Source organism: Phalangium opilio, unplaced genomic scaffold, assembly GCF_054372755.1.
Source record: "Phalangium opilio isolate 3A_F unplaced genomic scaffold, DU_Popi_V2 ptg000002l_1, whole genome shotgun sequence".
Taxonomy (NCBI): Eukaryota; Metazoa; Arthropoda; class Arachnida; order Opiliones; family Phalangiidae; genus Phalangium; species Phalangium opilio.
The window spans coordinates 682,444-710,267 of record NW_028324144.1 but is presented as its reverse complement, the minus strand read 5'-3'; the positions used below and the strand labels follow the sequence as shown (position 1 = coordinate 710,267).

General features: G+C 38.2%; 2 protein-coding genes and 1 long non-coding RNA gene across 3 annotated transcripts in view; 1 reads left to right on the top strand and 2 right to left on the bottom strand.

Annotated features, from left to right (window-relative positions):
• Positions 1 to 1,162: 1,162 nt before the first annotated feature.
• LOC149718113 (uncharacterized) lies at positions 1,163 to 26,746 on the bottom strand. The gene is made up of 3 exons (XR_016382653.1): positions 26,383 to 26,746; positions 2,876 to 2,977; positions 1,163 to 2,448 (listed from the first exon to the last, which is right to left on the bottom strand). It is a non-coding gene; the product is annotated as an uncharacterized LOC149718113 (long non-coding RNA).
• Positions 9,862 to 27,824, top strand: part of LOC149718111 (B-cell lymphoma/leukemia 11B-like) — a 126,394-nt gene continuing 108,431 nt past the window's right edge. Inside the window, exon 1 of the mRNA XM_089867502.1 lies at positions 9,862 to 9,998. The gene's annotated coding sequence lies outside the window, so the exon portion shown is untranslated. The remainder of the gene's footprint in view (positions 9,999 to 27,824) is intronic.
• On the bottom strand, positions 13,197 to 17,402 carry LOC149718114 (uncharacterized). Its single transcript, XM_089858609.1, has 4 exons — positions 16,709 to 17,402; positions 16,235 to 16,441; positions 13,437 to 15,889; positions 13,197 to 13,357 (listed from the first exon to the last, which is right to left on the bottom strand). Exons 1-4 carry the CDS (start codon positions 17,400 to 17,402, stop codon positions 13,325 to 13,327), a joined length of 3,387 nt encoding a protein of 1,128 aa, XP_089714735.1. The 3' UTR covers positions 13,197 to 13,324.

The window sequence follows — 27,824 nt, the reverse complement described above, 5'->3', positions numbered from 1 at the left end:
GTGATAATTTTAATATTATTTTGCAATTACGCTCTTTTTGAAGTTAGTATATTTTGATGCACTTTAGAAATAATTCGCGAAATGTTATAAAAGGGGTAAAAATGGTTATTCGCTTGGGGTCGTCGTCCCCCCCCCCCTCTCCCTTGGTTTGCGGCCCAACGTTGCACCGGAGTTTGTTTCTAAAACATTATACATTGAAAAGGAGATTCATGGAGCGCGCTGGTAAATACACAAATAGAATCGCATCTTCTCGGCAGCTTTTAAGTGATGGGATACGAGGATCCCCCCCCCCCCCCGTGCCGCAATTCCCGACCATTCCGGACTTTGTTTGTTTTCCTTTTAGTTAGATTCTGGCTTTTATTTGAATTCCAGGTTAGCGAAGCCACCCTCCCCTCCCCACGCCACTACCCCAACCGACGAACGGGCCTCGTCCCCTTGCAATCCTTAAAACAAGAGAGGACAAGTACTGGAGATAAGATGGTTGTCAGACTGATCTGGCTAGCGATTCTTCGTCTCTGTCATAGGTTTATGTTTTCGAATGAATTTGAGCAATAGAAATTAGAAAGGTTATATTCCCCCCCCCAGCTTAAATTTCAGTGCAGTGTTGTCAGGCCCTCTGCGAGTTAAGTTAGTCAAGTACTGAGTCAAACTGAATTAACTGTTAGTCTTTTTCTCTCACAACGCCCAGGCAACACTGGGGGAAACGGCTAAATCCCCCCTTTAATGGAAACTATGTATTAGTCCAATACGTATAGTGAACTCCATTCACGAGTTACAATTCTTTTCGACCAACCAGAAGAAGGCGACACAGTTATGACATCATCATACACCCAGTCAAATTGACTATATTCAGAAAAAGTTTCAATTTTCAAATAATTAAGCAAAATGTTCGCACTGAATTTAGCACAATTTTCTTGTATTTAAAACTCAACCAAACTTTATCGTACTAATGGAAATTGACCACTATGATATCTTATTGAAGTTCTTAACCATCTCATTTCGTAATGTAAAGAGGATGATTTGCCACTCTCTAGAATGTGTAAGAGAAACGGGAGGGGGGTAGGAATCAAATGAGTCGTACGTACCCCCCCCCCCTTTTCCAGGTCCTTATTACTCTCTCAGTTATTTTACAAAGAAGTTTAATGCGCGGGAATTGAGGTGGTCGGGGGGGGGACATAGGGGGCTAGCCTCCGGTTAGGGAGGAGGATATTTACAGAGTGTTGTGTGTGTATATAGATATATACATATTGTCAACAAAATCTAAGATTATTATTTCTCTACCACTCGCCTTTAGTTTTAAAAGTAAAATTTACGTTTCACTCCCCCCTCCTGGTCCTTCACCCCCCCCCTCCGGTGCATCCCTGGACTGCACACGGTGCAAAGCGGCGTAGCTCGGTGTAGGGGCCGGATGACTATAGCAAATAGTAGTGGGGTTTGGGGGCCCCCGGGCTCATACTCTGCAGAGTACTCCGGTGTATGTAACTCGGGCTATTCACTATATACATATATATATATATTCAGCTATTCAATTCGTTTAATACGCGCCTCCCTTCTGTCCGGCTGTATACTTCAAGGTGACACCCCTAGCCTCCCACCACCATCCCCTGTAGGAGTAAATGTCAAATTTAATTAGATGTCTGAGTTTTAATTGGTGATTTTCAAATCTTATTATTTTCAAATTATTCCACGTAAGAACTTATCATTTTTAAAACAATAATTAGTGGAGGTTTAATTGTTGTAGGTAAAAGTACTTGGTACCATTAGAAAGTGGATATCCTGAAATAATTTCCCGATATCTTTTAATTAAACAACTTTTTTCCCGAAGATCTGCATACGGGGGTTCGGGTATAGCTTCTTGACCGTTCACTTCATCGAGATTAATCATGATCACGTGATGATGTCATTCAAGCCCCGCGATTTCCTTATTCTGACCCCCCTCCCACCCCCTCTCCCCCCAATTCAGTTTGGTCCCTTAAGCGTCGGTCCGACGATGTATATACATATATATGTACAGTTTGGGGACGATCCCCTCTGCCCCCCGTTACTGGTTTCCCCTCTCGGATGGTCGTCGGAATGGTTGCGATGGCAACAGGGCCTGGCGGGGAAGCCATCGACCAGCGTCCATTGGTTGGAGCTGTCCACGTAAATGACTGGTCATCAATCCGCACTGCAGCACCGAAACCCTACCCCCCCCCCCCACCTCGTTCCACCCCGGGGGGGGGGGGGAGAAAGATGAGGAAAAAAACCCTCAGTGGTGCATGGATGGTGATGGTGGTGGTGGTCTCTACTCCTAGATTGAGCTAGGGATATGTATTACCATGGATACCCTCAGACGCGACTTCTTTAATGGAAGTCACTATGCGGATAGCGAATTTACTTTTTTTTGCAAATGTATTTACACATTTTAGTCGCGTTCCATGAAACCAAAAATGACCAACTTCGGAATATCTGAAAAGAGAACGTTAGTTTAATTTAATTAGATTTGCATTTGGAATTCAAAGCGTACGTTAAAAAAAAAGGTTTTTGTCTATACCCTGTCCAAGGTATTTTGGTCGCGACAGTGCCTGTAAAAGTCAGGGATTTTGAACATTTGTTTCAGGGAATTTAAAATAGGTTCGGTATAGTTTATTTAGATTAGTACTACTAGCTCAAGGTAACATTTTCATAAATTCATGGCAACATTCTGAACTCGCTACAAATAAAGTGGTGAACATTCTGAACTCGCTACAAATAAAGTGGAAATTAGTATTGGTCAGGGAAAATGACCTAAGGTCAATTTAAAAATATGGAGCTGGCAGCTAGCTCTGACAAGGACTCGAATAAAAACCTTTTTCCCTTGGAAATAATTTTAATCATTAAAAGGATAGACTTATACGAAAAATTAATCCAATCCAATTCAAGTGGGTCACTTTGTTGAAGTTCCAGTATATTTAAAGTCTGTCTGCCAGACGACTAGCTGCACGGCGGTTAATGACGTCTAAAGTGAAAAATATTAGAATTTTAATGAATTTCAGTTTAGAGATCGAGGATACAACATTTCGATGGGGTCAAAGAATCCTTTTCCAACGTCTCAACCGCGCGTTCTCTTAAAATTCTCTCTCTCTCTCTCTCCCCCCCCCCTCTCTCTCTCTCGCGAAAGATATTCAGTTTGTATAATTAATCAGATCGTCTTTGAAGATTACCGCGCACGATACATCTTATACACGTGTCTCTGTATAATTCCAATAGGTTTTAACTGCAACCCAAAATTCTCAAAAGGTTAATGCATTTTTCTTTTTAAATTCTCCAATTTCTTCTCAGAATGGACTGAGTTAAAGTCTAAATAATTATACCTAATTTGGTCTATTTTTCTCGAAAGACAGTCCGACCTTTATACACCTGAAAAGATTCGGACTGCCATCATCATCGTTAGCACTCCAAAGCATTCTCTTATAAACCATTACGAATTTACGACTATCAAAGAATAAATTTCATTTTACCCACGAATATTAATTAGTAAAAAACACATTTGTCTTAACCATGCAACAATCGAAATCTCTTAATTCATTTTTGGTAAAATAAAAATATTCGCGTTAGTATTAAATAAACTCTGCCATTTAACGATTAAGCCGAAACGCTTAACTCTAGCTGGGCTTTGATATAATAATGATTCTCGAAATATGATCAAGGGGTGATAATTGGTCCCCCCCTTACGCCTCTACCCCCCCCCCATTGCCGGCCTTTAAAAATGACATTAATTAACGGAGCTTGTTGCCAAAGCGTCACCTAAACTATTTCGCAAACCGCGTCTCTCTCTCTCTCTCTCTCTCTCTCTCTCTCTCTCTCTCTCTCTCTCTCTCTCTCTCTCTCTCTCTCTCTCTCTCTCTCTTCTCTCTTTCAAGGAATAAAAGGTTTGGGGGAAACGGGGGTTTTACCCCCACCCCATTTGAAACAAAGAGTTAAAATTAGTCTGTTGCCATTTCGAATATTATTTTCATCCCCCCTAGCCACCCCCGTCTTATTGAACTAATTAAGAGCGCTAATGACGTTTATACATTCTCATCTCGTCAAAATTGTACTTAAAGATATCTGGGGTTGTAGAGGGGGAAGGGGGAGGGAGGGGGTTAGCCCCACTAATTTCTAAGTTAAAAGAGAGGTAAGGAGCTCGTCAGTTTCACTATAAAGGCGTTTAGTTGCCGTTGCCGCCGCGATGAAAATTAGCCGCCGCCTATAAAACTCGCTAAAGAGTGCATGCATGGAGAGTGGATTTTCCGATAATGAAGAGTCTAAGTTTCTCTCTCTCACCATCGCTCTCCTCTTCCAACTCTTCCTCATCCTCTTTTGGTGGATGAATGCGACTCTTCAGTATCCTCCCCCTCCCCCACCCCTATTCCTCTTTTAAAAGGGACGCTAAAATATTTAATTTTAAAATTCATCTAATTGCCATCCAGGAAAGGTGCATTAAAATGTAGAATATCACTATTATTTTCCAATATTTTAGTTGGGTAGTTTTTTTTAAATAATTTATAATCTGTTTGTAATTTTAAATGGATATTTTATTTTTAATAATGGTAAAAGTAGGTGTTCAGAGGGTGAAACACTTCTACAGGGGCTCATAGGAAATACACGGGGAACGTGCCCCTAAATGTTGGCTTTCCAGCTAGGCTAAAAAAAATATAAAAATTTATTTTAAATTTTAAAGAATAAATTGATAAATAGTTTCGGCATCCCTTTAGGACTCGGTGTGTTGGCGTTGCCGGCCGTGCTTCCTTTTGGTTTAAAATGGGTACATATTACCCATTTTCTCTCTCTCTTTGGGGCTCTCTCTCTCTCTCTCGTCTGATCTAATTGCCAGTGAACAAATTGGGATGACAGCGTTTAAATGGCGATACCCCGTCGTGGCTATATACCCCCTTAAAATACCGGGGGGTTGGGGGAGATGCCCCCGTTTATTCATTCTCCTTGTCTGGAAAACGAAATTATATCCTCCGTCACACGTACGCGCCGGAAACTCTATATTTTAAATAGCTTATATGAAATTATTTTCACTAATAAATGTCCCATTAATTAAAGCATCTTTATTTAATTGTCTCTCGGTAAATTTTTCCGAAACTTGATTGATTTTATTAAGAGATAAAGTTACTAACTCCTTGGCGAATCTGTTATATTCTCCGTCAGAATATTCATTCAATTAAGCCTTTGTATAAATGATATATACGGTCAATTAAATTAGAAGTTCAGTTTGGAAAATGAATATTCATGGAGAGAACTCTAGTTAATTCGCCAAGGAAGTGTTGACATTATTATTGTGAATTGTATTTGGGTGTTTAATACTTTAGTATCCGTTTGTTTGGTTCCGCTCCTATAATTTCGTTTCCATCAACAAAGGAAGTAGGGGGCGTTGGGGGCCTCGGCTGCAGCCCCGGTGCATGTCTAATTTTAATTAGAATAACCTGTTAATTCCTAAATTCTCTCTTTATCCGTTTAAAATATTGTATAGCACCCGGTCCGGTTTGTTGTATGTATGTATGGGTAAGTGGGGGTTGGGGGTCGGGGGCTTCCGAATCTCGCTAATACCCCCTGATTATTTCCAGCTGTATTATTATTATTATATTGTATACGGCGCTTTTGATCAATTAAGGTACGTCTCGCGGTGATTAATTAAATTCCGAGTATTTATTACTAATTATTGAAAAGGTGATTATAATATTAAAACCAAAGCACGCGGAAATTATTGACAATTTAATCCAGATGATATTTTCTTCGCGGAATTCAATATGTTTAAACGAAAATAAGTGTCTCTTTCTATATAGTTTCGGAGAATTATATGCGATGTAAATTAGACCGCAGGTTTTGACAAATTATTTACCATGATTAATTCTGTACTTTTAGTTAATTCGGGTCTTTGTTATACTTTAGGCCTATTTTATTTAGCCCTGATCTATTATTGGCCTATTATACAGAACTATACGCCTGCATATTTCCACATTAGCTCGGATAACTAAAAGCTAGCTAGATTGAATAGTCCCATCAAAGAAATATGTGCAAGTAAAAAAAACCTTAGGTGTAGGCCTAAAGATATAGCTTAAACAATTTTTCGAGTCTCAAGCAAACTCTGAATATAGTCTGTACCAGCTTTTATATAGAGGAATCGATGGCGGTACAAAGTGGTACTCTGGTTATCATCCACCTAGGGAGACATACAACATCCAGAGCCTTCTCCAGCAGTATAGTCCTCTCTCTCTCTAGTTCCATTCGACGACTTTAGGCCTAATCCTCTATGGTATAACCTTTTTACAGCTCGACTTAGATACCTATAAAACTTTGTCGTAGTCTTTTCTCGGGTGTTATAGTGCGTGGTGGTTGTTTCGCCAGGGATTCTGGGAAGGGGGGAGGGGCGACAAAGTGACACCCACAGCAGTGGCGAACGGGAAGCTCTTAAAATCAAATAACAATACGCTAAAAGTCTAAAACGCGCCAATTTCGCCGAGCTACAAACTCCGAGCACTTAAAAACTATGAACTCCGGTAGATCTTCTATAGAAGAACGTAGATCATTTTGAAGTAAGCTCATGACTTTACTTGGGATTAAAACTCGTTTGTTTAAAATAGACCAGAAATATTTTATTAGAGGAATTCTGGGTAATTCAAACTTCATTCTTTCGAGATTATTTTCCTAGACCCATAATTAATCGTGTTTAATTAAGACGTTTTCAAATTAGGCCTAATAAATTAAATTTAACGAATTATATTGTTGAAAAACATTTCCCTATATACAGTGGAGAATAATAATTATTTATTTTTTGGATTTACGTAAATGTTACGAGCTTCTAAAGCGGTTAAAAAATGGCGTCAACGGTGTGTTGAGGCGCTTGCTGTGTATATGATATGTTATATAGGCTTTCCACCACGCTATCTTCTCTCTTCCTTTTTTTGGAAGTCAAAGAAAAAATATAGACTGGTGCGGAGCTAGTCTCTGTGTTGCTTGTTATACAAGAGAGAAGTTAGAAGAGGAGAGGAAGAAGTGTGTGTGTAGTTACTGACACTGTATACGCGGCGAGGTGGGCTATCTATCTAACGGGCAACGTTGGTTGAAGCGTAATATTTTTTGGGGCAACGTGTTTACAGCCCGCCTGAGACCGTTTACATTTTTGACGCCTGGGATTTCGGCAACAACGCCGAGCCGACGTTACGCTTCCGCGATTCTATATTATATAAGCGACTCTTACCTCGTGATACACCCGAAATTACTATTCTCCTAATGCTCTATAGTATACCAATTTTATTTTAGTCACTTTTAACTAGCCGGTATAAAAGGTTAAGCGTTGGATTTGAAATATTCAAATACCTTGAATGTGTATGAAGTAATATATGTAGCAAATTAATGTTTTGGGATGGGATAATAGAATATTTAACCTTTGACCTATTCAATAATTAAAACATTGAGCTTTCCCTGATTACGTTTAATTTCCAATTAATTGGCCCGGCTAAAATTGAAGAGTAGGACGGCGCCATTTTGTGTCACGTGAAAAACTTGCGGAGACGGGATTAACTATAAATTGATTAAAGTCAGCTCAAAATAGATGTAGAATTCGTTCTAAAACTGTATGAAACATTTTGACAATTTTATTTATCGATTTCTGAACTAAATTCAATCAGAATGTTGTGAACTAAATTAACTTACGCCCTTCTGAACGTTTATGACGTCTATATATTACTGAATCTCTGAATTATTTTATAATAATTAAGTTAATGTTATTCAAAATTATAATTTAATTGTTACCTTGTTAATTAATAATTAACTAATTTAATAGAGCGCGTATAAATTCACGGCCAAGTTTTATAGTTTGTTATTCCCAAACCGTGTACGTAACATTTTGCTCTATTTATATTTGGTCTATGCACTCATGACAATCGCGAGTATATTTTTCTCCGCGCCATTTTGATTTTCCTTCCCCTCTGTTCTGGCCTACGTATATGATTGTAAGAGATCTAGAACCCCCCGACAAAATTCCGCGTCCTAATGAAGGGGTCCACACCCCCGCTTTAGTTCAGTTTCTTTTAAGCTTTTTGCCACCACGACCACGAGTCCATACTGACTATATTGGAACCACTAAATAAGAAGTATTCAATAAACAAACCCATGCAGTGAATGAACCAACCCGAAGAAAATAAAATAACACCCCAATTTATGTAAATTTGAAGTTTAAAAATAATATATTAATATATACGGGTTAATTAGTATCACCATGGTGATAAGTAAAGGTGTATTGGTGTCAGAAGAACATCCTAATTGAGTGAGTCCAAGATGCGACTTTAGGTAAAACAGGGGGATGTAAGGGGCTATCGTATCGATTTCAGCTAGACACTTTTTTATTTCTATTCTTTTTTCTTTTGGGGGTTTGGGGGGGGGACGCATGGTGGGGGGGGGGTCCTAGCTTTAGGCTAGATCTCATGAATGTTGTAGAGAGTCTCGCGGCGGCCACCAATCAATGAAGAGTTCTCCTCCCTCTATATTTCTTTCGCCGTTTCCATGGCAACCTCGCATCGGGATCAGGATGAGGATGCTGTTTTTTTCCTTTTTCTCCAGTTCTGTTTTTATCGTCAACGTCTCTTCCCTTTTAGCTGGTCTCGGACGCCGCCGATGCCACCGGCCTCTCTCGCTCAGGCCTCGTTTTGGACGCCATTATTAAGCCGACCCCTTAAGTCTAACACTATATAATAATTTGGTGTCTTTATTATATATATTTAATCTCATTTAAATTTAAATATAAATTTTATAGAATTAAGTTCAAAAGTGACGCTAGCTTCTATATGGTAAATTACTTTCAAATAAGCCAATTAACTCTTATTATTATTAGTAAATTAGATTTAATATAATAATACAATGTTTTCACTTTTAAGTCGATATTATAGGGCCTTATTATTAATTGTTAAGCCTAATTAGTGTTTCTTAATTATCTTTTTAATTCAATCTATAGGATTAGAGGCTGTTGTTGATATCTATAACGTAATATTAATTGTTAAGTCTAATCCGTGTTGCCTAATTATCTTTTTTAATTCAATCTTTAGGGGATATGGGAGTATTAAATATTTACACGCGTTACAAGTCTATTTGGGGTTGCTTCCCTCGTAAGGAAAGGAATACCAAGGGACACGGTGCGGGTCTGTCTTAAGAATTTTGGCTTCTAAAGTTAAACTCCGTTTAATCTCCTATTTAACTGGCGGAAATTCTCTTCTAAACGTTGTCAATGTTTTCGACTAACAAGGAATACTTCTAATTAGTAGAATCTTTCTACTAATCAGACTAAGATCTTGGGAATTGAGAGATTCAACCGGAGGGGGGGGGGGTTCCGAAAGACGTTGCCCCCCCTTCCTCCAAGAAAAGGTGGGAGGGGAATGGGGGAAGGGTCGTTTAGGGAGTGGAGAAATTTGATTCCCATGGTGCATTGCTCCCGAGGATCTTTGCGTGGACCTAACTCTAAGCTCAACAAACCTGCAGCCAGCTAGGGGCTAAAGACAAAGACAGGGGAGGGGGTTGGGCGGGGGGGGGGTCGGAAGTATAGAAGAGGGGATTTTAATATTAAACATTATTCTGTTTACCGTTTGTTTGCCGTCGAGTTAAACTTGCTTCGCCCCCCCTTCCAACCCCCCATTCATCCAATATACGCATTGTATACAATATACCGTTATAAATAATCTAATCTAAGCCTGAGTACCGTAATTATATGAATTTTGATTGATTTTATAAAATTAATTTAGCCCTGAGTAAATATCGTTTGAAACTAAGATGTTTTTAATTTAATTTTGTGTCATATTTTTAAATTATGCGGCCTTTGTTTTTGGAAGATTTGAGCGCTAATGAATCGTTTTTGTGTTTTAGGGTATCGAGTACTTGAAAAGACGGTCGAATTAAAATGGAGACGTATTTCTGGACTCGGAGGAAGCGACTTCAAGTTCCTCATGGAAATTACACAAATGAATTCGAATCCGGCACACGACGTCGAATTATAACATTCGGTAAGTTATACATTTACTCTTAATCAACTTGTTATAACGCTCGAGATTTCTAAACATCCACCATTTTGATCTTAACCCTTGGCGCGTGATTGTTAGAACTTCGCTATACTAAATTTTAAACCGCACGCGAACCATTAATGAGGTGCGGCTTTATCCATCGATGAAAATGGCCTATCAAGTCACGAGTATAACAATTTTAATCATCCCGCAGCGTAACTAGTTAAATGATAATTAATTCAAGACGCGTATCAATTTTTCGGAAGTGGTTAGCACGCTCCATGCAGCCCCCTCCCCCTTCCGTATTGAAACCGGAAACAGTTTTAACTTAACGTGTTACTCTTATATCAAACACCTTGTTAAGCTGATTTTTATCGTTGCCACAAAGAATAAACGATACTACTATGTATTGGATAGGGCGCTTTATTTGAGAAAGACCCAACAACGGAACGGTTGCCACCACGCCACCAGGGGGAGGGGGGTTAGAACGTTTGATGGCGTGTTGACGGGGGACAGGGGGGGGGCACCCGATGTTTGCCAAAACAGGTGTCATAACAAATGTAACACGCTATATACGACGACCCAACTAAAACCACGCGGATATGGCTTTCTTTTCCGGGCCGACGACCTCCGGACACCTGACCATCGCCCAGGCGGCGGCAGCAGCGGCTGCATAGTCCATGGGCTCAGCTCCCTTCATCCAACTAACCAAACCCCCGACTAACTTAAGCCTCGGCCGCTGACCTCTACTTCTCTGTTTCCTTATATACACATGAATTTAGCTTCATGCACTTTCACCCAAGAATATATATCACTAAGCATAAGGAAATAGTGAAAGTTTGTTGACCTACACACTTTAGTTCAAATTTTAATCCCCTTTTGCAGTTCCGAAAAGATTAAACTGGTGACAAAAAAGAAAGGGGATTTTTAAATAAAAAAATTGGTTTCCGGGGGATTTTGGGAATTTAAGTCGCGTCCGTTTTTTAATCCGTACCCCGTGGGGGGGGGTTAAGCGATATCCCGCTCTTTCAAAGTTCAATTAATTAACGCTTAATCTTGCAAAGATATTTTTTTAGAAAAGTCAATACCAGGCATTTTATACTCCCTTTAAAATCGTTAACTATTATAACTGAAAGACTATTTTTGGTAGAGTAAAAAAAATAAATGTATCGAAGATGGGGTCTAAAATCGCGTTAGCTGTCTTGACTTTATACCATTTGATGGCATGGTGAGCCGAGCACGTACGCGAGCTAGTAGTGGCCCTCCAATCTAAAATGAAATCTTGAAAGGTCTCAGGTGTTATCTGATCATGTTTTTTTTTCTTTCAAAGTGTATTTTTGATGGGAAAAAAACTCTGCAAGCGAGGATATGTATAGCTTTATATATGGGCAACGAGGTTTGTAGTGGGTGCCTGTGTACATGTTTGTGTGTGGCGCTGTATACACCAAGAAGATGGTATTATGGATCTGGTAATCCAAAAACCCAACCCCAGATCCTATATCCCGTTTTTCCCACAGGAGAGAGTATAGCAGCCAGTATACGGACAAGCTGTCCGTATAAAGGCGGCATATATGGAGCCCTCATTAGGCGTTTACCCCCACCCATTTGGTGCCCCCCCCCCTCTTTTCTATCTCTTTCCTCTGGATGGTCCCGTGACCGAAGGGGGAAAATAGGGTTAGGGGGGTGGTTGATGACGTCACGTATCACGTGATGTTGTTGGCGGGAAATTTGAATTTATAGGGGTTTTTTCGTGTATTGGTATGACGTCACGTAATTTACTGGTGTTGAATGTATTCGGTGTCACTTAACTCTAGGGGTATTGTAGGATATTGTGTACATTTAGGGGATGATTTATATAGGTTCAGTAGGCCCTTTCTACACCCTTCCCGTAATGCTGTTCTTTGTACGGTTTTAAGGTCTCTCCATGTCATACTAAAGAACTAGTTTTAATTGTGATATGGTTTACGTCGTTTATTATAGTTAGCAATTAAGTTACGACGCTGTGTAGGGTGTTACAGTTAGTAAACGAAATACAGGGTTAGAACAATAGTACATTTTAGTATCATAAAAGTGGTATTACGTCATTTTTTGCACAGTTGGATAGTTGATTAGAAGCTAAAATGAAGCAGTACTGCTAAAAAACTCAGAACATAAGGATTACATTAGTTTTAATACGAATTTGGAGAATAAGCACAATTAGGTAGTTATTAAACTAAAAAGCCTTATAGGATTGACTGAACAATATATATTTTACTACACGCTAAAATATTGATATACAGTTAAAATGGGCACTCGTTACTAAAAAACATCATTAGAAAATACGAATTACAATGGTTTTGATAGCAAAACAATAGACTAAAATGGAAAACTAATACAGATACAATACTAATTTTTTATACTAATAGACTAAAATGCAAAATATTACTAAAAAAACATCAGAAAATACGGGTTACATAAAAATAGAACAATATTACGGCATGCGAGATTATTAAGTACATATATACCTTCATAGAAAATATAGCAATACTACTTTTAATATGGTTTAAAAGCTACAATGGTTATTATACGATTTTAGTACAAATATGAGGCTAGTTATTAAACTAAAATGTTCACAGGATTGACGAAAAAATATATTTTTTCATACACGATTAATTACTGATATACGATTACGGATAAAAATATCGAAATATTACTAAAAAAACGTTACTATAATTATCATCAAAAAATAAAAATTACACTTATACAATAAGTATACTAATTTTTAAACTAAAGTGCTAATGTATACTAATTAAAAAAAGCTTACTAGATGCAAAAATATTACCAAAAACGCTGCGTATTTGTTAAAATATTGTCACATGTTGAAATACGTTAATATTACTATAAATAATACTTGAGATACCTATTAAAATACTGATACTGGGTATCTAAAATATATACAAGTAACTTATGTGGAAAATGTCAAAGATTCTATTTAATATAACCGTATGGGGTAGTTTTATAATCAGGTAGAACTCTAACTTTATCCACTACGACCTGATATGTTTTGGTCTGGTTGATCGTGATCAGAGTGTGATCTTGCAGACGTCTGATTTGAGGGCCAATAGGGACTTGAACCGAGTTCATTAGAGGTTCACCTTCATTGTTTACCCCCAGTAGGTTCTTCATTGTTTCGAAATTTATATAATTTTCTGTAGAGGCGTTTAAATAAAATCCTTTAACTTTGATAATGTTAGTTTTAGCGCCGGTTTTAGGGTCTAGAATGTCCATAGAATAGTTCTTTGGTCCAGCACTCCCCCATTCACAAATATAGGCATCTGGTCCATAGGATTCTAATTCATTTTTAAGTTGCCCCAAATAATCGCCTGTGGGTAGCAAATGAGCGCCGTCTGGCGAGAGGTACACTAAACTATCCGTGTCATAATAAAAACAAAGGTCACCGACCTTTTCAAGATGTTTTAGTAAATGTAATCGCGCCATAGATGTTGTGAAACAAGCGATAACTACGTTTGTGTGTTTGTGCACAATCTCGTTTTCTAGAATGTGTTCGTACTTTACTAATACGGTGTTTTCGTTGATTGTTAGTAAACTTTTAACCTCCAAGTCTGGATTTAATATTAATCCGTACAATTTGTTGGCATCTTTGATTAGTTCTGTAGAGGTATGTCTTGTTTTCTGGCCAAATTTACCCCAAAAAGAGTTGAGCATAAGTTTGCTAAGGCATCTGAGACCTTCGTTTTTCTCTACTTTAGTGATATCCAGTTCTACACCCTCTACGTCTTTGAAACTTTTGACATAGTTCTCCTTGTCTTCTTGAGTCTGGCAATCTGCTGGAAAGCCGCTAGCTAGGGTTTTATACTCTAAAAAGGTATTAACATAATCTTTAAACAGTCCTCCCTGGTTTGTTTCGGAATCGTACTGTGTCACTTTGTATGACCAAGCCTCATACATTCGTGTGATTGTGTAACCATTCTCTACTGCATGACGTAACTCGTCGACTACCCATGTACCTCTCAATTCTCTTTTTTCAGGAGTATGTTCGCAAGCACCTTGAAACTGGGTTTTACAACAGGTGTAGCATAATGGAAATGTTAATTTTCCATTAATACGAGCGGGCAGAACGGGATGAATTAGGTTTTGGGCCGGTAATACGTCGCATTTAAGAAGACCATTAAACGAAAATATGTCAGGAAAATCGTCTAATATGATTTCAGGATGTCCTATAGGTATCTTGGTGGTTTTGTTAATGAATGGGTATAAACTTGTGAAATCCACGTAATGAATTCGCTCTGATCCTGTTGTTTTATGGTATAGTTTTGTTGCGCAACATCTACCCCCGAAGAATGCATCACGGGGGTCTAATCTTTTTACTATTTTAGGCTTAATATCATTACATTTTAAAAACTCTATTATTTCTGGTTTATTTGCTTTTTCTTCCTGCCAGTCACACTCCCATTTGACATTTACTTTATAGTTGAGTGATTCTAGCTTGGTCAACACGTTCATGCTACTAAAATATCTAGAGTTCAAAGTCTGAGCAGGGTCTCCGTGCAGAGCCTTGTTTCTGTTTAAGGGAAAGTGTATTTTACACCCATGATAGAAACACCCCCAGTATTCGAATATTTCAAGGTTAAGCTCACAAAAACCGTCTACTCTAAGTTTTTGGATTCTGGTTTCTTTCCCTCTAAAGGAGGATTGGATAGATATATTTCGTTTGTGCGCGGTCCACTCTAACCATTCTATAGCCCCTATTGACTGATTTTCACTAAGCCTATAATAATTAGCCGGTATGATACCTATAGTATCAGGTTTAAGATAATTTCGCCGAAATACATAAGAGCAAACGCCAGGAAGAGTAATTGCGCCACAATTAAATGGATCTACACCCGTTACTTTAAAGAGTAGTGTACGAAAAGTTAAACAACCTTGGAATAGTAAAATTGTGTCGTTCTCACAATAATAATTGAGTTCCTTCAAGAAGTCGAAACCTTTACCTTTACTATCTTCGGAGCTATGCCATTTTAAGAAGGCATCTAAATTTTTCCTTGTAAAATATTGACAACCATAAGCTTCGATAGGGGGGAGATTAGTTTCTATAACATAGTTGGTTTCATCCTGTCTATTTACATCAAATTTATGTTCTATTACATTGAATAAAAAATGTGGGAAATACCCTTTGACTGCGTCTGATATACCGAAAGTAGCGGGAAACTTTGCTAAAGCTACAGGAATGAAATTATAAGAATCCAGAAATAGCAAGTTAAACAATTTCATTTCTAAAATTCGAGTTCCGTTAATTTTCAAAGATGGAACGAATTTTTCATCCCTATTAATGATTTCTCGAATTAGTAATTGATTATCATAATTACTGCCGTAGTGAGATAGTATGATGACGTTCTTAACGGCATGCAATTGCATTAAATAATCTAAAAATAATGATATAGGATTACCGCCTGAAAATTGTTGTTTACGCTCACCAAACTGACTACACATAATACAGTTAAAATTTAGGGATGTTTCATCTACGCAATGCTCACAGACTGTTATACTAACTAACAAGATAGCCTGGTGTTCGTAGGCTCCCCCCTTTTCATGACATACCTTCGTTTGTATACATTCTACGTCAAAGAAAATATACATAAGGTTAGGCAGATTGGGTCTAGGCTTTTTAACGGATGGCACTTTCAGGGGTTTATCTTTGATAACCTGGATATAACACAAGTGATTGCTAGGCTGATATTCCTTGCAGACCTGGCAATAAATCTCACCACACTTATGCATCTCCGTTCTTCGGGAAAAATCGATAATATTTAAACAGTCTTTACAGTGAAAAAGACGCTCACATAGGGACTTTTTACTGCTGGAAGATGCTAAGTGGCTTTGATAACAATCAGCTCCTAAGAATTTTCGTAAACAAGACTCACAAGCTATAGGGGGGCCTTGGCAGATAGTGGGTCTCATGCAACTAAAACAAAAGTCATTACATTTATGGGACTGTATTCGCCAATAGGGTACGAGACATTTTTCGCAGAATAGGTCGTGGTTGAAGAGGGGTTTTAAATTTGTAATAACGTTATAATGGTTATTTTCACTCAATAAAAAGAGGCGGGGCCTAGTATCATCGGGATCGTTTTCGCCTAAAATACAGATAGGAACGCTATTTTCGAATTTGTAGACGAAAATCGAATATTGATTTAAATAAATTTTGAACTTTTGAAAAGACTCGGCCGTCCCACACTCACTAGCCCTTACTCCTGCCTTATAACATAGTTCTAAAGCAGCTTCTTTCTGCATTTTGTTCTCATCTCTAGATTTAGATATTGATTCGTAATGGGTCTTTAGAGCTTCGGTTGTATTACTAGCATAATTTCTATGCGCTATAGCTACACAAAGGGCTCTGGCTTGACAGAGATGATCTGAATTGACTATACGTACAATACCTCGTCTATCTTTACAGAATAGATTAAAAGGTTTAATCCCTCGGGTTACAGAACGCCCTTTACCCACCGGTATTCTTACAATGCTAAAAATAATTTTAACGGGACCCAGGAAAAATGCTTCCATTTCGTCATCATAGAGCATAACACTAAGCTGGTCAAAAAGAATATTAGGGTCAACTTGATCTGCTCTTCTAAAAGATAATTCTAGTTCGGATCTGCAAATATTTGTGGCACTCTTTAAAGTAATTTGGACGTGGTCTGTAGGTCTGTACTTACTAAGGACACATTTGGTTACGGTACATACACTAGCGACGGGATCTTCAGTAATTCTAAGAACTAACTCTCGACCATACATGTTAAAATGTTCGTAAAATCTCTCACTTTGACCTAGTATCTCGCAAGAAGGTATGTTGTCAATAGGTGTGGGCTGGTCCGTTTCTCCTCCTCCACATTGTACGTCGATATCATCGTCAGAAAGCGCCGCTGCAGAACCGTGCTCCCTCTCCAAGGTATCGTTCAATAGTGTCTCCTCTACGGGTGGTCGTTGATCCTTTCTGTCTAAAAATGCGGCTATCTCTTTGTCATATTGCGAGCTGTTGAAGTCGGCGATTTGAGCATCCTCTTCCCGTATACCACGCTCAATTTCTTCTTGTCGGTTCGCTAGGCGATCTACATATTCAGTTCTTAAAGGACTCGGAATTAGATTCCTTAGGTTTTCCAATTCTTCCAAGTTATTACAGTCCTCTGGTGTTCGAACAACTGTTTTCATATACTCAAGTAAGTCGAGGCAAGCTCGAATAGCATTTAAGCCACCTTGTACTACGATTGGTGGTAGAGTCTGAGGTCCGTACACCGGATCTATTCGCAGATAGTCGCATAGGAAGAAATAAAACTCGTATATTGACCGTAAAGGCCAGGGTCTATTTATAGTCAGTTCGTTCAACGTTGTACTAAGAGTTTCAGGATCCATGTTTAGCTTTCGGTGTTTGAAGATCGACTGTGTATTTTGATCATTTCCTAAGCCGCTTTTATACTAAATTCCTTAATAAACACGCCCACATTCCTCAATAATTTAACAATAGCCTGATTTATTGCTTAGCAGACACCAGATGTTTTCTCACAATGCATTTCTGACACACGCTTGTTAATAGTTTAGATCAAAAGAACGTTGGATTTACTTTATGTCAAATAAATTGTCAACACAAGAGTGGCCTATAAATAGAATTTTGTTATAAACACTGTAAATACTTAATTTTATTGGGGTAATAAATGAAAAACATGGTGTGTAAAAAGTTTTTAGTGATTCTCAATTGTGACAATATCCTTTGTTATCTTAAAGTCTGTTAAATAATAACGTTCCGAATTTTTCTAACAAACGAAATTTCTTAATAGACACGCCCACATTATTCAATCGTTTAACAATAGCCTGATTTATTGCTAGATCTTATCAGTCACCAGATGTTTTTCTCACTATGCATTTTCGGACCCATGCCTGCTAATAGTTTACACACAAAAGAACGATGGATTTGCTTTATGTCAAATAAATTGTCAAGAAAAGAGTGGCCTATAAATAGATTTTAGTTACAAACACAGCAAATAAGAGACAATACTTGTAATAAATAAAAAACAGGGTGCGTAAAGCGTTTCGAGAGATCCTCAATTATGAAAATATCCTTTGTTAGCTTCACATTGTACACTTTTCAAAAAAAAATCTAACCTATGAAAAGATAGTTTCTCACGGTCCTGAATATGATTGTGTAGGCGAGAAGTAGGCCTACGTAAAGCAATAAAACCCAAAATAAATTCCATTGGTAACAAATGGTTCGACCACCCACCAAAGACCTTGCCTGAACATGTTTACGGAATAGGCAATAATCAGCCCGGTAGTAACTAGGCATTTAAATATAACATATTTAATTCCTTAAGAGGCCAAATTTCAAAACTTTTAAGGAAGAGACAGCAGAGCTGGATTTTATTCGTTACATACCGATGATCTAGTACAGTGCTTCGAATGCAACTGCATTTTATTAGCCTGTAAACCCACCGATAATCCTTACGAAGAACATTTGAAACATTTCCCTAAATGTCATTCTAGCAGAGGTGAGTCTACTAAAAACATCCCCTTAAGCTTTGATGAAACAAAGGCGTACACCAAGAATATAAAAATCAAGATTGAAGGAAAAAACCCTTAGAAAACACGGAAGAAACTTATCATACCTTTAAAAAACTATACATGTCGAAAGATTAGTCTTGGAACTCTACGCTAGAAAACAACTAAACGCTTTCTATATAAAAACTTAATGACTTACGTAAGATTTAAAAATAATATTAAGATTTATCTTCTTCCTTACGAAGATAGAAGGAATTATTTTAGAATAAATCAAATGCAATTTAAAATGAAAATTGAAAAAATGTCTTTTTTTATTAGAACTTATACTTTTAAAGAAAGTAATATTTTACTTTATATTACGGTCTCTATAAATTTTATTCCTACAAAAGCATCCTTTGTTATAATCTTACAAAACTATAAGCCTACACAGTCAATCAAATATTGACAGGTAAAAAGAGGAGACCTGGGAAAATCCGGTCCCCTTCTTAACAGTACCTACCTTCTTGTTTTCTTGCATATTTATAGGATTACAGAAGATGTAAAATATTATTTTCGCTTTGGTCGGTGGCATAGTAATTGATTCAAAAAATGTTGTTTATGATATACATATGGTGTACAGAACTAGGTGTTATCTTTTATAAGTTTCCAATTGAAAAAAAGGGGAGGGGTTGCAAGAGCTGAAGAAACTTACAATCGACCAAACATCAAAGGTATGCTTAAGTTAAGAGCAGAGCCCTACGTTGACAAAACATCCACCCCCCAGGCCTGTTGCTTCTAGATTTGTATGGTCCTGTAGTGCGTGTAGTAAGATACAACTGATTCCGTATATATCCTACATTTTTTAAATGTTTATATAGCATTCCCTAATGGCGTTAGCTTGTTATCGAATTTATTCTCCAACACGGTTGCATACTGCGGAAAAATAACGCCATAAAGGAAAACTTTTTAGAACTCCAAAAGAAGAATTTTATGGTATCCGCCTGTTAGGTAATCTCGGGATTGGAAGCGGCGATGTTTTTACATGCATTGTACTAAAAGATCCTAAAATAGAATACCAAACAGTGAACATAGCCCACCCCCTCCCCGACCAAGCCTCTTCAAGAAAAAAATATATTACAATAGAATTTTTACTAGTTGAAAAGGGTCGTAGGACGCCATGAACGCGTTGAACTCATTCTAATTTAGGAGTGGGACCTTGCGTTGACAAAACATCCACCCCCAGGCCTGTTGCTTCGATATTTGTATGGCCCTGTAGCGTTTGTAGTAGGATACAACTGAGTCCGTATATATCTTACATTTTTTAAATTGTTTATATGGCCTTCCCTAATGGCGTTAGCTTGTTATCGAATTTATTTCCCAACACTGTTGCATACTGAGGAATAATAACACCGTAGGAACAATTTTTAGACTTCTACAATAGGAATTTTATGGTATCCGCCTGTTAGGTAATCTCGAGATCGGAAGCGAAGATGTTTTTACATGAATTGTACTAAAAGATCCTAAAATAGAATACCAAACAATGCACATAGCCCCCTCTCCATCTCCCCGACCAAGCCCCTCCAAGAAAAAATATATCACAATAGAATTACTACTAGTTGAAAAGGGCCGCAAGACGCCATGAACGCGTTGAAATCATTTTCAAAACTAAGGACATCATCCTACCTCTCACTATAGTAGATTCTATAAGCTTTTAACATTGATTGTCACAATTCGAAATGGTAAATAAGTTTAAACCAAAGACCCTTGTACGGTAGATCAAAGAACTGCTGTTTTTCCAAATGTATCCAAAAAGAAAGACATCTGAAAATAGTCCAATAGCAAGGCTTCTGATAATTTTGCCCGCGAAAATTTTTACCCTTGTACATGCTAACCATATTGTAGTGACGTGTTTGATCTCGAACACGCCTTGACCCGAGTAAAAAGTATAAAACGACGAGGTTGACCCCCCCAGAGGCACCACTTTCTCTCAAACCATGAGCCAACAACAAGAAGCGATGGACCTTTCATCAACATGGTAAGAAAAAGTTTTTTAAAACTTAGTTTTTTAAGAGAAGACTTAGAAAATCTTTCTCTATAGCTATGTTCACGGGTTTGATACCCCATATTCCCCCTGTGAATTTTCGGACTCATCGGGGACATCCCGTTCAGGGACCCCCGAGCCCCCACAGCGGCGGCCGCAAATGTGTGTCATCGGGCCGCAGCGTCGCCCGCCTCCAAGCCTTTCACCGTCACCCAGCCCATCACCGCCTCCCAGCCCGTCACTTCCGCCCACGCCTCCAAGGACTCCATCACCAGACCATTACGTTCCTCTCCCGGCTATCTATTACCCTTGGCAAGTGATGCCTCGGCCGGGAGAGGCTGATTTGAACGTCAATGGGGACTTGTAAGTGAATCTTTTATCTTTGGGATAATATAACGCGAAATTATAATTTCTGTTTGTTCGTAGTTTAATCTATCAAATCACGGCGTACTTGGCGATACTCGCCGAGGTCGTGGTGGACGATGATTTTATGCACGATCTGCTAAACCAAGTTAGGCAGATCGTGTATAATAATTGTATCTTCATCCCCCACGAGTGAGTTTTCACGCATTATTTTATGATTTTATCTAAATTTAATTTTATAATTTTTATTACAGTCTCCTGGCCTTAAACTGTCGAGGGTTCCGGTAAGTTAATTTTTTTATTAGCTATCCAATACTTTATTAATCCTCTTTTTTTCTCTCTTCTCTACAGGGTGATCCTGGAGCTCTCGCAGCTTCATCTGTATCGCCGGGTACGTTTCTTAGAAGTCCCCGCGGGTCATGCACGGGTGTACGAATGTCGAGACAATATATTGTTCGAAGGCTTTCGTGCACTCGTGCAAACCCTCTCGTTGCCGTGAACGAGAGGGTGCCCCCCCCCCAAAAAAATAAATAAAATGCAAAAAAATTTTTGTAAATATTTTTTTAAAAATAAAAAGAATTTTGTTTTAGCTTTATATACTTCTCTCTTTATTTAAATTAAGCTTATATTTTTTAGCGTCAAAGTTTTTTAGGCTTAAACAGCAAAAGAAAAAAAGATATGCTTAGTATTAGTTATATACAAATGGACCAGTTTTTTCGGATTTAAATTCAATTTATTTTAAACACCAAAAAAAACAAATTAGCAAGTAGATATAAATTAAAAATGAGTTAATAAATGCATACGGGTTTTTAAATAAGTTATCTGACCCGAAATTACAGAAAATAAATTATAATTATAAAAGTAGTTTTCAAGATTTTCTTCTTGAAGAACAGTGTTGAATTTCGTCACTACCTGGTACGACGTTATAAAGTTAGTGAAGTACCCTATCACGGCGTCGAATTTCTCAGGTTGGCCATCCAAACACGGTATGCGTTCGTAATCACCGTATAAATTATCATAAATGTCGTTATAAAACTCTATGATAATATCGGCCATATGTGTGAACACAATTTCATGGTCATTTACCTTAATAAGATGCTCATTTACAGCTCCCGAAACGCGATTCAGGGCCGCTGTTTCCATACTGTTCAAAACAATTGAGTCCTCCTTTAGCATGTCTTTAATATGACATATGTTATGGTATGCCACAACCATTGTCTTTTCGTTGGGGTTATCGTTTAACACGATTTCAAAATTGTTGGTTTCGTGGGCGGCAGTCCAACCTGCTAATACGGGTAAACGTGGAATCAGCTTTTCCCATGTACTTGTTGAAATGGCGAAGCTTTTTACCGATTGTTGCCTACAGAGGCGAACTTCAGGATCCAGCGTACCGTTTACAAATCCTGTTGTTAAGAACAACTCTTTCGAGATGTGGAATCTCCCGTTAATTTTACGTTCGTTAGTCACACCTATCTTCCTTTTGCCCGTTTCTTTACTTTCCATCTTGTAAGTTTAAGGTCTTCTCGAATAATGCTACTCGACTCTACTGAGTCAGGGGGTTTTTATACCAAATTTCTTAAGCAGCTATTACGAAATATTTATTGTCCTTAGTCATTGCAATGTTAGACTGTAAGCGTATTTTTATGTCAAAGTTCTGAAGATTAAGGAATTCCAGCATTCCCAAGACCAATAAATTAAATAGTACAATAAGTAGATTTTAGGGGGTTGATCGCCAAGATCTGACGTATTCTGGTCAACCTTTGTGTACTCGACTCCATAACAATTCATGAAATACAATGGAGATGGGGATAACGTAGAAACCGCCCGCACCTAATGGTAACGGACCCTTCAGCTTGCCAGAGAGAGTTATTTTTACAATCATTTTATTATGCCCTCAAGATCTCTATTGACCTCCACCCCGTGGCTTGAGTATACACCGCTAGGGAATGCATCACAAATTCTTAATAGGTGTTAAATTTTTATTTAAATAGAAAATAATTGGTGAAATTTTGCTAAAACAAAAGTGTTTTTGGTGAAACATAGAGTAATTTTGATAAATGCTGTGCAAATTTATCGACACGTTTTTAACAATTTGAAATGTTTTTCAAATTACGCTTTTAGTTTCGGTTAAATGTATGCTAAACAACTGATTTCGTGTCGGTGGTCTATTCGTTTTTACATGTATTCCTATGGAATTTTAAAAATTTCAAATGATCAATTTCGGTTCGAAAAAATGTAACGTTGTTGATTAAAAACGTTTCGATTGTTTTTTACTTCTAACACGAAATGCGTTGCGAATACATTACCGGTTTTACGTTTTCCACAAATTTTTGATTACGCTGCCGATAATTTTGATAAATATAGTACGTTTAGGTTAATGCTTCGGTCTAATGATATATTGCGTTTCTGTTAACGCTACAAAAACATAACTCGTTGAGACTTGTCCGGATAATGCCTTCGAGGCAACCACCTGGAAACAATTAAATGTTTTGGTGGTAGAATGGGCCACCAACTAACAAAGCAATAAATCCGAAAATAGATTCCATTCATAAAAATACAACTGGTTCAACCCCCCCCCCCTAAACCCATTAAGACACGTCTTTATAGTAAAAATAAAAACGGATGGGGATAAATTCTTTTATGGCCATAGACCAGTCTGAACGATGTTACGTATAAATATTACGTATAAGTAAAAAACCGATGGAATGTCTTAACACGTGGGTGGTGCGTCATAAATCACTCTAAATACAGATCCATTGTTAACAATACAACTGGTTCGACCAAGCCCCCTTTTAAGGCCCTAAACCAACTGGTTGGTGGTCCACTTAAAGAAAAACAAATTCCATTGATAAGAATACAAGGAATCAATTGGCCCTGCCCCCCCCCTCCCTCTATCTCAAAAAAATCTAGACACGTCTGAATGTGTTTACGTATAAATAAAAACAGATAGGGGATAAATACTTTTGTTATGTACCAAGCTCGACCTCCTCCCCCTTAATGGCATGTAATATATACCTGTTGGGTGGCCAAAAGGGAATTTTGCAAACTATAGAGGGTCATTTCACTTCCGAATTCTGGAGAGAAATTGTGGGGGGGGGGCAAGGCTAGTAAGAAATCATGTGTTTCCAACGATGCGCGTTACGTAATATGTAATTCTTTTTTCGTAAAAATATCCCTTAAAATATGTGCTAATTAGAAAATATATGAAACAGTCAAGCTATATTCGTGTATACTTTAGTTAGGATCAGCATTTTATGATGTTTTTTTTAGTACTACTTTGCATTTTAACTCCAGTAATTGTACTTATTCGCCAAATCGTATCAAAACTAAAGTGAATCAAATTTTATTTATGATGTTTTAGCAGTACTGCTTCATTTTAGCTTCTAATCAACTACTAAGTTGTGTAAAAAATGACGTAATACCACTTTTATGATACTAAAATGTACTATTGTTCTAACCCTGTATTTCGTTTACTAACTGTAACACCCTACATAGCGTCGTAACTTAATTGCTAACTATAATAAACGACGTAAACCATATCACAATTAAAACTAGTTCTTTAGTATGACATGGAGAGACCTTAAAACCGTACAAAGAACAGCATTACGGGAAGGGTGTAGAAAGGGCCTACTGAACCTATATAAATCATCCCCTAAATATACACAATATCCTACAATACCCCTAGAGTTAAGTGACACCGAATACATTCAACACCAGTAAATTACGTGACGTCATACCAATACACGAAAAAAACCCTATAAATTCAAATTTCCCGCCAACAACATCACGTGATACGTGACGTCATCAACCCCCCCCTAACCCTATTTTCCCCCTTCGGTCACGGGACCATCCAGAGGAAAGAGATAGAAAAGAGGGGGGGCACCAAATGGGTGGGGGTAAACGCCTAATGAGGGCTCCATATATGCCGCCTTTATACGGACAGCTTGTCCGTATACTGGCTGCTATACTCTCTCACAGGGTTCATACAAACCTCAGGGAAAATCAGAGAAATAAATAGTTGACAAAAACCTCAGGGAAATATTTAGAATTTTTAGTAAAATTCAGGGAAGTCAGGGAAATTTGCGTCAAACATGGGCCGAGTTGTTAAGAAAAATCTTCGTAAACATACCCCCCATATTAAAATTACACTATACTTTGGAGGCTCATAACTGTGGTTATATTAGAGATACGGGGATGTCCTTTGTTATGTTATAGTCCTATTTGCCCCCCCCTCCTTCGTTAACATTTGCTCCATAGGATACTCCATATAGGGGAAAAACCTGGAAAATTCAGGGAAGTATATGGGGAAAAACCTCATGGAAATCTCAGGGAAATTTGTTTTCCAAAAGTTGTATGAACCCTGTAATCCCAACTTGAGAATCTTGCATGCTCGAGTCCAAAGCAATTTGTATCATCTCCTTCGAGTTAGGTCCAAAATGTTTTTTCGAGATGAAATTAAACCAAGGTTTTAAGTATGACTTAGCATCGTGGTTTCGTCTCCTGGTTCGAAATTCATCTTGAAAAAAGGTTGGGAGGTAACGGAAATACATTTTGCAAGAAGGTATATAGGCCCCCTGCCCATTTTTTGGTAGTTTATCGATGAACGGCGGGGGGATACTTGGGCTAATGTTTACGTCGGTACTACCACTATCTCCGCGTTGGGCTTCTTCTTTTTTGGCTAAGCCTAACGCCCATTAATCTCCCCGTCGTGGAAGTCCCCCCCACATCCCCCGCTAGTTCTTAAGCCAAGAAGGCCTTTAGCCTTACAGCCTGGTTCCGGGCTCCGTGTCAAGAAATCGGCGATTACAGATTTTTGTAAAGCATCTTCTTTCTCTCCCTCCCTTTGCAACAAAATGCTTACGAAGATCCTTCATCCCCGCTTCTTATATGGATGGATCTTGAATTTTTTAACCGTTACGATAATCTGTTATTTAGTTCATCCTATTGGGGATTCAAATTTGCCGCTTTATCGTCAATGGATTAACTTTTGCGGAGCTAATACGTGTGATGGGAAAGGGCGATTTTTACTCTCAAAATGGCCGCGGCATGCATAGGGTCGGTTGAATTTCAAAATATATATATATATAGTCTTTGCATTAGTTCCATTCTATCATAAGTTTATACGATATGTTCCATAAGTATGACACTTCGTAATGCTACTGAGAGACTTACAGCTCGAGATAACTAGTTCTAAGGAGAACGACAAGGCGAGAATTGAAGTCCAACACTCGTTGGTTAATTTTGCTGGACTTCCATCTAGGCCCTATTTAGTCTGCATTACTAAGCCTTTGACAGCAGCGCCTCACCAGGCGTCGCTTTACCTTGAATCTTATGACCTACCTCACTCACTTCAAAATTACAAGCTCCAGTTTCTAAGTTACCAGTGACAAACTCATGGGGTACATATCTTATGAATGAATAACAAATAATATTTCAAATTAGGCAAATAATTCTTACCCGTATTTTTCAAGTCTCTCTGTCGTTTGTATCCGTTTAGTAATGGCGCCTGATGGCACTCTCATATAATTAACCACCGCGCCGCGTTTAAACCAACCGGACTGCAACTACATACGAATTTTACTACGCGTACAATTTCAATCGTAAAAATTCTTCCACGGCCATTTGAATTTCTCTAAACCTAACACACAGTCAGTCGTTCGTGTTCGTTGCGAAACCAGTCTCGAAATGGTACGATGCATGCAGGCCTCGCTAAAAAAGTATTTCGCGGAAGAACCAACGGAGAGCGGTTACATATAAAAAAGTAGATTATTGGATAGAAGGCACGGGGGTCCGTCCCGAAGAGGGAACCAGCGCGACCATATATAGGGAAACTTTATAACCCATCTTGAATTGAGCCTCGCAAACTCCAAACTGGAGTGTGTCTCTCTATAGCAGCCATGCACTATCCACTATATATTTTTTCTCGGATACTTTTCCCGAAGATGCCATGTATTTTTTTTTTCCTTCCCTTCATCTTCCTCTTTCTTATATAGCTCTCTTGGAGCAAGTTTTCGTATTGAAATTCTAAGATGAAGCTAGCCTAGGATACCATGCAGCTAGCTTACCATCCCCCGTTTGCGCTAGCTAGCTACTATATATACATTTCTATTGTATAACAGTTCAAAATCTTAGCCATTTTTTTATCTTTCTGCAAGGGGCGATGAGAGACTAGAGTAAAAAAATACAAGGAATATAGAAAACCGGTTTTTTAGTCTAAAAGATCTTTTTTAACATATCCGTGTCGCGGTGCTATTCGTGAGAAGAAGGTACGAGACCTTGCAAACCATAGACTTAACCTAACGTACAAAATTGTTCAATCGATCTGAAAAACTTTTTTACTGTCCTTTTCCGAAATGGTAAACGTGCATTTGGATTTGGGATTCCCATTTCATCCACGCACTATACTCCCCTCTAAAGTCCCATCCCAAATATAAAAAAAAATCGTCTTCGAATATTTGAATAAGAATGGACAGTCGGAGAATCGGTGGACAAGGAACGTCCCAAAATAGATTTTCAACTATTGTACAGTTACAGTACCTAGGCTAGATTATTTTTAAATTCAAAAAAAAATTTCGTATCCAATTCGGATGGCTACATGACAATCTTGAAAGTCAGTAAGGTTTATTATTAAGGTAAAGGCGCGTTTTAACACGAGTTTAATGTCAAATTCAATTGTCCCCGGGTCCCCCCGGGTTTTGGGGTAAGGGGGCAAGGGGGGACTCTAAAGCTTCGTGGGAAGAGATATCACGCCGTATGTTATATAGAGAAACTGCATGCAGCCATTATTTAATGTAAGATAGTTTGAAATTCGACCCCCCCTGCCTTCCCTCCTTTCTATAGCCCAACATTTAGACCTATTTATACCTGTATGGGTCTTTGATTCACTTTAGATAGCGAAT